This window comes from Sander lucioperca, chromosome 7 (genome assembly GCF_008315115.2).
Source record: "Sander lucioperca isolate FBNREF2018 chromosome 7, SLUC_FBN_1.2, whole genome shotgun sequence".
Taxonomy (NCBI): Eukaryota; Metazoa; Chordata; class Actinopteri; order Perciformes; family Percidae; genus Sander; species Sander lucioperca.
In genome coordinates this window covers 18,180,322-18,190,434 of record NC_050179.1, presented here as the reverse complement: position 1 = coordinate 18,190,434, position 10,113 = coordinate 18,180,322, and the positions used below count along the sequence as shown (strand labels likewise).

Genomic DNA, 10,113 nt, shown 5'->3' with positions numbered 1-10,113 from the left:
CCACAATTAGCCGACTGCCTAATATATATTCAGTCTGAGACTTAATTCAGAATTATCCTTTGAAAAAAATACATTTATACATTTATGGACTTTACTCCAGTAATTCTGAACCAAAGGGCATTACCAAAAGTCTCTTCAGATCCTTTGCATTTCCAACAACCTTAACTGTCTCTGAGCTTAAATTGAATCTACAACCATGAACCCGCAGGATTAAAAGCAAACGCCCGCCTCTATTTACATCTCAAGCAAAGACTAAAGAAAGAAACAGGTCCCTAAACAAACAGATGAGTGAAAAACCTATCCAGTTTGAGATTTGAAACAAACATTTTTTTTTAATTTTGAACATTTCTCAGATTATCTTCTATCTGCCAACAAGTTGACAAAAGCAGATGAGGTCAGTTATGTTTAGGAATACCGTTTCCTTACCCAGCACTGTTCCCATGGCCTCTGCATGTTTCCAGACACTGCTTCTAAAAATGGCTACATGGGAATAAATTACATTATACTGTATATGACAAATGTATCTGGTGCAGCCAAAGAGGGTAACAGGGTAACCTATTATTATAAATAGTCTAGTTTTTGTGGTGTAAAATACCCAAATGTAGGGTTATGTCCCTGATCATTATACAGAGATAGCTAAAAGTGTTATAATTTATTCCCAAATGGCTACTAAACTCTGGAATAAAGACATTTAATGCACTGCTTCAGTGTTGTAGTCAAGTGACCTACTGTTGAGTTCAAGTCAAGTCTCGAGTCCCCATTGTTCGAGTCCGAGTAACCAAAGATATGTCCAAGTCGAGTCCGAGGTCGAGTCACAAGTCCAGAGAATAGTGACTCGATCACTGGCCCCTGCATGAAACAGTTAAAGACTAAATATATATCAATAACTTATCAATATCTTATATCAAATATTTTATGACCTATTACACTTAAAAGTAGTCAGAAACTTCATCCAACTTCTGAGTGCTATTTCATGAATGCTGAAGTCCAAGTGGAGTCAGGATTCCAGAGAATAGCAACTCAAGTCAGACACGAGTCCGAGCCCAGTACTCCATCACTGCACTGCTTATTCACAAAAATGAGCCCTGTATTTATGCACTTCACTGTGTGAGTCTGTCAGGCCAGTTGTCACTATAATCCATAATCTATTGCTTGTTATGACTCAGAAAACATTCAGTCAAGCAGAACGTACTGAAGCTTTTTGTTTAAAAATTCTTGAAGTTCCAAATGGGAGTGGTTTTGCCACATGAGCATCAGGAAGATCAGACAATCACAGGAAGGTGTGTCTAAAGTCTATTTTTTTTCTGTAATTGACAACATTAACCAGTGTCCTGCTGCAGTAAAATCTACCATTCGTTTAGGAGATGAAACAGAAGCAAATACTGATGATTCTTCTGTAAACGACTTTCTTTCCCTCAGAGATGTGTGGTAGAAGTGGAACAAAGTGGAAAACCAGGAGTCATTTTATGTCCCCGACAATCATGATTGTACCACAGAAATGCACAATTCCTCATTTCATTGCACTTAAATCACATGTAAAACCGCAAACATGTATTGCCTCTGTTCTGCTGTGCAGCTGAGATCTCTGGTGTGAGGGAGCCCTCTGCAGTTCAGACCGACACTTTAATGCACGTGTCAAACTCAAGGCCCGCGGGCCAAATCCGGCCCCTCGTCAAATTTGATCCGGCCCGCATATCAATTAAGGTTCACAACAAATTTGGGCCCGACTAGTTGTGCACCAAACCAAAATGACGGGAAACTGTTTTCAAACTATAATTACGGAACACTCAAAGCAGATTTAGGCTGATTTGGCAACTTTGAGCCTCAGAAATTCCCCCAGAAGCAGAGAAAGTTTTCATAATCAGTCTGTGAAACAGGTTGCTGTGAGGTAGCCTGCTTTTAAAAATGTAATCACTGTTTTGCTTGATTTGCTAAATTCTACGATGACTAAGGAACTTTTTTAGGCCTTTATGTCGACTAAACTGTAAGCGAGAAGACTATTTGACAGAGGTGGGACAAAGTCATTGTTATGCAAGTCACAAGTAAGTCTCAAGTCTTTGCCCTCGAGTCCCGAGTCAAGTCGAGTCAAAGATGAGGCAAGTCCCGAGTCGAGTCACAAGTCAAAGCCAACAAGTCTCAAGTCGAGTCCAAAGTCCTACCATTTTAGTTTCGAGTCATTTCAAGTCCTCTTACCACAGAAATAAAATTTATACAAATCATGTATGTCTGTAAGATTTGTATTTATTTAAACCTCTTTTTATACAATGACATTAATCAAACAAGGGCCCGCATGTTTTGCAAATTGCAACTCTTTTTTTGTCGACTACCTCGTAATTTTTATAGCCAAACGAAACTATCTTCGGTATCATTTTGCCAACTGGCGCGTTGTTGCTTGTGCTTCATTGGTTGTCTTGCAATGTGCCTGCTTAGATGCTGTCGAATCAAAACGTGGGACTACAGTGATTGGATGTCGTGCAGGCAGCGCGCGTGCTCTCTGCATGCATACAGGTGGTGCACATTTTTTTCACAGATGCAGATAAACTGAGAGCGGCGCGGCCGTGTGAACATTTTCTTCCCCAGTTTTCATGGGAAGTAGCAAGTCTTCTCGAGTCAAAAGGCGCAAGTCCAAGTGAAGTCACGAGTCATTGATGTTAAAGTCCAAGTCGAGTTGCAATCTTTGTATATTTTGTCGAGTCGAGTCTGAAGTCATCAAATTCATGACTCGAGTCTGACTCGAGTCCAAGTCACATGACTCGAGTCCACACCTCTGCTATTTGACGAAGACAGACCTTTTCGATTAAATAAAAGCATGTCAATAAACTAAACATGGGTGGCCCTTGATGTGATTCTCACTTCCAGTGTGGCCCGTAGTGAAGTTGATTTTGACACCTCTGCTTTAAATAATATTTACAAGCCTGCCATGTTTAGTCCAGAGGTGTGTTTTAGAGTGGCTTCTCCAAAATGAGGATGAAAATATATATATATTTTAATGTTTTAGTTAGTAAAAAAACAGTGGTGGAAAGTAACTGAGTACATTTACTCAAGTACTGTACAGAAAGTTTTGAGGTACTTTTACTTTGACTATTTCAATTATATGCGACGTTATACATCTATTCCACCACATTTCAGAGGCAACTATTGCTTACTTCACTAAATGTATCTGGCAGCTGGAGTTACTTTATAGATTCAGATTTTACAAACAAAACATTTGATCAGTTAGTAAAATATTGTACTTTGCTATAGACTAAATTAAACTATCCAACGGTATATCAAGTAGATGTGCTCCACCTCCACCAGCTGTAACATTAAAATGCTGCTCACCTGTTAAAGCATCTGCAAATGGAAAGGCTTGCAACAGAATAATTAGGCCAAAATGCATGCGGCTTCATTTGAAAACTAAATTCTTCTAGTTTTTGAAAAAGCAAAGCATTATCAACACATATTTAAAGTACCATTGATGCATTAATGTTTGTATCACTTTAATATGGCAGTTGGTAAAGGTTAATTACTGCCAGGTAGCTTCATCCATAGCAATATTGTGGGAGAAAACTAAAATAGAAATACTTTATATAATAATTATTTCTATACAGTTTCCTCCTTTTTCTAGAAATCTAGGCAAAGTAAGATTTTTTAATCAAATGGGATAGCAACATATCTGAGTAAATAGGGCCCCTAGTGGTCAAAAGAAGAATGATCATAGTGTATGTAAAGTATGTAAACAAGATGTAGAGTGATTTGAGGGTTCTCACAGTGCATATAACCAGTTTCTAACACTCATCCACATTTGTTGTCTAAATGTTTATATTAAACCATTGAAAACGTTCTCATTGTAACAAGTAAAGCCCAAACTTAAACTGATATGGTGCTAGTGATACCCAGGTGTAATGAAATTCACTCCGCATTTTAAGAAAAATTGAAACCTTTTATTTCAGATTTCATTTTTTTTTTACAAAAACCACCAACAGTTAAGTGCACCTTGGAATGCTCGTTGGTAAATGGACCCAGAGTGTCGTCATGATTGCTTGGTGTTAATGCTCTTCTGGTGCTTTTAAGACGGCAGACCCCCTCCCCCCCCACCCACCCACCAAATGACCCAAAACCCCCTCTTGAACCACAGGGCTGTTAGTGACAAATCAATGTGGCCTGCACGACCCCCCCCCCAGTCCTGTTCTCCCTGGTCTTTCTCAGCAGCACTCTTCTACTCCTTGGGCACTGCAAATGGCTTCTCCACAGCGATTACGCCACAATCGTGGATGACAACATCTTTAAGAGGCTTATCACGGCCATCTGTCTTTGTGCCTTCGATCTTCTGCACCACATCCTGGAAGGTAGGGAAAAAAAAAAATAATAATATTATACTGGTTCAGCACCGTCAAAATCTCATTTAAAACGTTTTATAACAAAGGCTTTATCCAACATTACTGGTGAAAGAAGTATTCAGATCATTTACTTAAGTAAAAGTAAAACAATGTAAAAATATACTCCATACAAAAATTTGGCATTTTAAATATTACATAGAAAAAAAGTGTCATCAGTAAAAGGATTTTAATACATCAAAAGTAAAAAGTACTCCTTAAGGAGAATGGTCCCTTTTTAATGTTGTATCATTATACATAATGTTGAATTATAAGTACTGTTGCATTAATGTACATGCATCATTTGTGTTTTTGGATGATTAAAGTGAAACTTTTTTTTTTTTTTTTTAACTATTTTATACTGCGGGGTAGTTTAATCTGTAACAATGAGTTACTTTATAAACTAATCAACTAAGCATCCAATTGTAAAATCTTAATTTGAAAAGTAACTAGTAACTGTAGCAGTCAGATAAATGTATTGGAGGTAAAAAGAACAGTACAAGTATAGTAGGAGTATAAAAGGAGTAGCATATAATGGAAAAACTTTCAGTTTAAGTTGTATTACTTTACTAAATGTACTCAGTTACTTTCAACCACTGGTCAACCTGTTGGTTTTCTATATATACACACTGTACGTGTTTTGCTGGCACGTGTGTATCTAGATCTCCACCTTTTCTGCACGCTACTCAATTTCAGTGTTAACATTCAGATGGTGACATCATTTTGTACCATTTGTTGCCAAAGTCAAAGCCACAATGTCATTATGTATTTAGAAAAGTGGCAAAATGTTAATCAAACTCTTTGAGAAGGCCCTAAAATTAAAGAGATTTACCTGACAGTTTTGTGCTGCTTAACTGCTTTTGTCAAAACCTCAACAACTGAAACAACCGTAAAGTCATGAAAGGTTTAGGACCAAATTGGTACTTAATCATTTTGCTTCATTTTGATGCAATTCTGAGTCATTCTGCACAATCTTTTACCGACGTCATACGCAGAAGCATTAGAAAAGTGGAAAAACGTTAATTTAAGCTGACCGTCCTGCATGTTACTCTTAACTTCCTTGTTAAATCTGTTCATGGTGCAGCTGAGGAGGGCACAGAACAGAAAACGAGTGTCTAGTATCTTAGTCTGAAACTAAACCTGCTGTTTTTGGCATATCAACAGAGACTGTAGGTCCATCTCAGCTAGGGCTGGGCGATATGGTGAAAATCAGATAGCTATATTCTTGTCCTAATACCTCAGTGGTGATATTGTAGGGTTGACAAATGGTGCTTTAACAAAATATCTTCACAATGAGATTTAAGAAATAATCTTCAGTAATGTAGATATAATGACTAAGTGGGTAAAGGTAAAAATAATACAAGAGCTAGAACAGTCTGGTAACACATAAAATGACATCACTTTACTGTAATGCAGCCTTTAAAACCAGGAAAAGACAACATTTAAGCCATTTACAATATTACGATTTCCAAAATCTAAGACGATATATTATCTAGTCTCATATCACAATATCAATATAACATTGATATATTGCCCAGCCCTAATCTCAGTTGGTGGCAAACCAGACATAATTATGTAGCATTTGGATAGCAGGCGAAAAGCACACTTTAGATTGATCAGTCAGTCAATCACATGCAGCGGTTTCACTGTCCCTAGATGTGACTGAGAGTGATCCTGATGTGATCACTGTCGGGCCTCACACTCACCATCCCCTCCAGAATTTTTCCAAAGACGACGTGTTTGCCGTCCAGCCATGGGGTCTGAATGGTGGTGATGAAGAACTGAGAGCCGTTGGTGTCTTTGCCGGCGTTAGCCATGCTGAGCCAGCCAGGGCCGTAGTGCTTAAGCTTGAAGTTCTCGTCAGGGAAACGGTCTCCATAGATGCTTTTGCCTTTTATTTGAAGAAAACATACACCATTGCAAGACAATTAGTTGATGTTTGGTATTGTATTTTTTTTTTTTCCCCCCCACAAAACATTCACTCCCTTGATAGCATCATTTGCATCTCACGTGGATGGCTTGAATGCTGCTAAATGTTTATCTTCACTTTATTTATCGGATGACATTTTTCTTATTCAGGAATACTGAACAACTGAGTCATTCTGAATGAGAGCAAAGAGGTCAAATTTACTCAACTAGTATTGACACAAAATGGCAGTGACTCATGTGAAATACAAAGTTTAAGATAACTTTAGGTGTTCATTAAAAGCAAGAGGTTATCTCCATCCTTGGGTCATTATTATTATTATTATTATTATTATTATTATTAAATAGAATGCGGCCGGTTAGCAGTTGGTAGAGCAGGCGTAAATATACATTTATTCCTCGATGCAGAAGGTCCAGGGTTCGAGTCCGACCTGTGATGGTTTTCCTGCATGTCTTCCCCCTCACTCTCCCCTTTCATGTCTGAGCTGTCCAGTCATTAAAAAGGCAGAAATGCTCATATAAAAAAAAAAAAAAAAAATCTTTAAAAAAAAAAAAAATAAATAAATAAAATAATAGAATAAGACACTCAGGAGATTGTAGCAAATCTGTTACATTATATGGAACAAGAAAAAGTGAACACTGGAAATTCATTATTTATTCTTTTTTTTTTGGGCATTTTCAGCCTTTATTTTGATAGGACAGCAGAAGACATGAAAGGGGAAAGAGAGGGGGGGAATGACATGCAGCAAAGGGCCGCAGGTCAGAGTCGAACCCGGGCCCGCTGCGTCGAGGAGTAAACCTCTATATATGGGCGCCCGCTCTACCAACTGGGCTATCTGGGCGCCCGGAAATTCGTCATTTTCTTGATGGTTTGCACAGTTGAGAACTGCTTTTTGTAAAACCCCAAAAAAAGCCCAATTGGGAAACAACCCTCGAGCCATTAAATGTTCAGGAGAGCACAGATGCAGAAGGTCATGAGCGAGTTGGTTCTTGCAGAGTTAAATGCCATCGTGCAGGTGTCTTACCTCCAGTGCCGTCTCCTCTGGTGAAGTCTCCACCCTGGATCATGAAGTCCTTGATGACTCTGTGGAATTTGCTGCCTTTGTAACCGAATCCTCTCTGTTTCATGAGAACAAATGAAACAACACTTGAAAAATCTGAAAGGGATATCAGATGATTGTATTGGACATTTCAGATCATGTAAGTGAGAGTCAAACGACTTATTCAAAGTGTGTTTCCAGGACCTGGCTGTTTATGGTTTGGGGAAAGTAAACAAGGATGTTGACCACAAGTTAAAAAGGTCCAATGTGTAGGAGTTTCTCCCATCTAGCGTTGAGATCATATATCGCAAATCAACTCTCTCGCGCCACGCAGTTCAAAGTACGTATTACAGCTAACGGTAGCCTTCACGCTTTTTTTCTGATGACGCCGGTCTCTTGCTCTTTTCAATATCCTTTTTCTTTTTCTGGGCGAAGAAGAAGACTCCTGTTCCTGAAATTTGGATTTTGAATACGTGAGGTCCTCCATGTTTCCTTCTTCAAACTTGCCGGGGCCGGGAAGCTACGATACCCATTAGCAGCATCTGTGAGTTTATCATGTGACAGTGAAAATGGAGCAAGGTGGAAAGGTGGAGCAGTATGTCCTGTATGTCCCTTACCGGCTAACGTATTTCAAGATGGTGCATGAATATGGAGCGTCTACCCCAGTTCATGCGAATGCAAATGTAAAATTTCAAGACAATAGGAATACTTGGAATTGATGGTGGTGGTAAATATTCATGAAAAAGGTTTGTGAACGGGCAACACCGATTTTGATAATGAACTAGACACGTTACACACTGGACCTTTAAAAGTACACAATACGAACTGAAAACTGATACCCGTTCTATGCTCCATCACTGTGTAAAAACAAAGGAATTATTCTTTGAATGTGTATCAATTTTGTTTATGTCTGCTTCAACTATGTTAAATTTGCAGTTAGTCATGAAACTGGTGATTATTAGGCCAAACAAAATCATTGCAGGATGTCGCACTTTGAGCACACGGTGGGACGTTCTCACCTCTCCTGTCGCCAACTCGACAAAGTTGTCGACTGTTTTTGGAACAGTTTTCCCAAACACCCCAATGACGATCCTTCCAACTTCTTCTTCTCCAATTTTCATGTCAAAGAACACCTATAACAGAAGTTAAAGTTATTTTACATACTCTTGAAGGCATCAGATCTTTAAATGAGTTACATCACGTAGGCAAATATATGGTGCATTCTTTCCAGTGTTTTACATTAAGACTATGATATGAGCAATATGTAAAACACCATACAATATAATTCACTGACCACCGCAATTAAGTCTTCCTTTGTTGGGGATTTTTTTTAGCGGAGCCATTTCCATGTGATGGCTTTCCTGATATTAAAAACAGCCAAAAGTATTTTTTGAAGAGTTTATGCCAGATTTAGCCCAGTTATAATGTAACAAAATTGTATTCATATTTTCTCTTCACTGCTCTTTTCCAATATTATAAAATTACAGGCACACAGTCAACAAAATTTGTTTTAAATTAAAGTTTAGATTACAACTTTTTTTTTCAAATCTACACAACAGTTTCTCCTAACTGACTCACTATAATCACCACTGGCAGTACAAAAACACTGATTAGTGATGCAAGATATTTGAATAAAAGTGTATTTATAAAGAGAGCTTTAGTTTGGGATGTCAGTCTTTTGTTTGCAATTGAAGAGGAGTCATTTTGAGTTGTGCAGTGAGGAACATTTGAAACAAAGAGTCTGTGGTGTCAGCTCAAAGCTTATTAACTGTAGACGTGGACAAACCTGCTGCACCAGACACAACACGGCCAGACATGATAACATCTCATTGAGATGCAGCCGAGAAGGTTAGCTAAAGGAGGAGTCATCAATAGTTTAAGCCTGAAACCATAACTGAAGCTTAAATGGGTGTGGGGCAATTAATAAAACGTCATCTGGAAATACCGACAGTTGACGTTAAGGCCTAGCTAAGTACTAGCTATGATAGCTAAATTAGCTCCACTCAGATTAGCCAGGAGCAACGTTCCCGTTAAAAGCATTTAACGTTAACCCATTTCATTCAGTTTGCGGTCTGCTTAAATTACCCCGGCTACATGCACTAATTAAAACGATTGTAAATGCCCTCCTTAACTAATACATTAAGTATGTAAGTAAATGGGGACAGCTTTGATTTTTCGAGCATAATCTGCTAGCTAGCTAGCGAGCTAACATACCACCTACCTTTGCAGTTACTTTGGGGCCTTTCTTCTTCTCGTCAGCCGATGAGCCATTTGGGAAAGCGAGAAAAATCAGAGATCCCACAATGATTGTAACGGCTACAAGGAACTTCATCCTTCTCTCGCAGAGTCTAACCATCAACCAAAAAAAAAAGCAGCCCGAGGACGGCCTGTGAGTCTTGCAACCTTTATATGAGCCGGGGGAAGGAGTGTGGTATCCGGGGTGGAGACTACCGCCGCGGCCGCTCCAGGCTTCTCGGCTGCGATGCCTCCACGACTCAGGGGCCGGGCCTTCAACACAGCGCACAGACGCACGGGACTCTGATTGGTTCACGTACCGGAGATTTTTAGCCAATCAGGTGCAGACGCGTAACTCTTCATCTTTGAGGGTTTTATGGCAGTTGGCATCCACAATGTTGCATTACTGCCTCCTTCAGGTTTTACCCTCCCTCAGTTTCCATTCATCAGCTGTCTTTCTAATCCAGTCACTAAAAAAAACTAACACTTTCCTTCCTTGGCCACTGTCTATTTACTGTAATTGTGTCACTCCTTTTCTGCATGACAGAAGGACAGGC

General features: G+C 39.1%; 1 protein-coding gene across 1 annotated transcript; it reads right to left on the bottom strand.

Moving 5' to 3' along the window:
• Positions 1-3,901: 3,901 nt before the first annotated feature.
• On the bottom strand, positions 3,902-9,816 carry ppib (peptidylprolyl isomerase B (cyclophilin B)). The gene is made up of 5 exons (XM_031316333.2): positions 9,543-9,816; positions 8,341-8,454; positions 7,307-7,400; positions 6,062-6,246; positions 3,902-4,321 (listed from the first exon to the last, which is right to left on the bottom strand). Exons 1-5 carry the CDS (start codon positions 9,675-9,677, stop codon positions 4,199-4,201), a joined length of 651 nt encoding a protein of 216 aa, XP_031172193.1. The 5' UTR covers positions 9,678-9,816; the 3' UTR covers positions 3,902-4,198.
• Between the last annotated feature and the right edge of the window lie 297 nt (positions 9,817-10,113).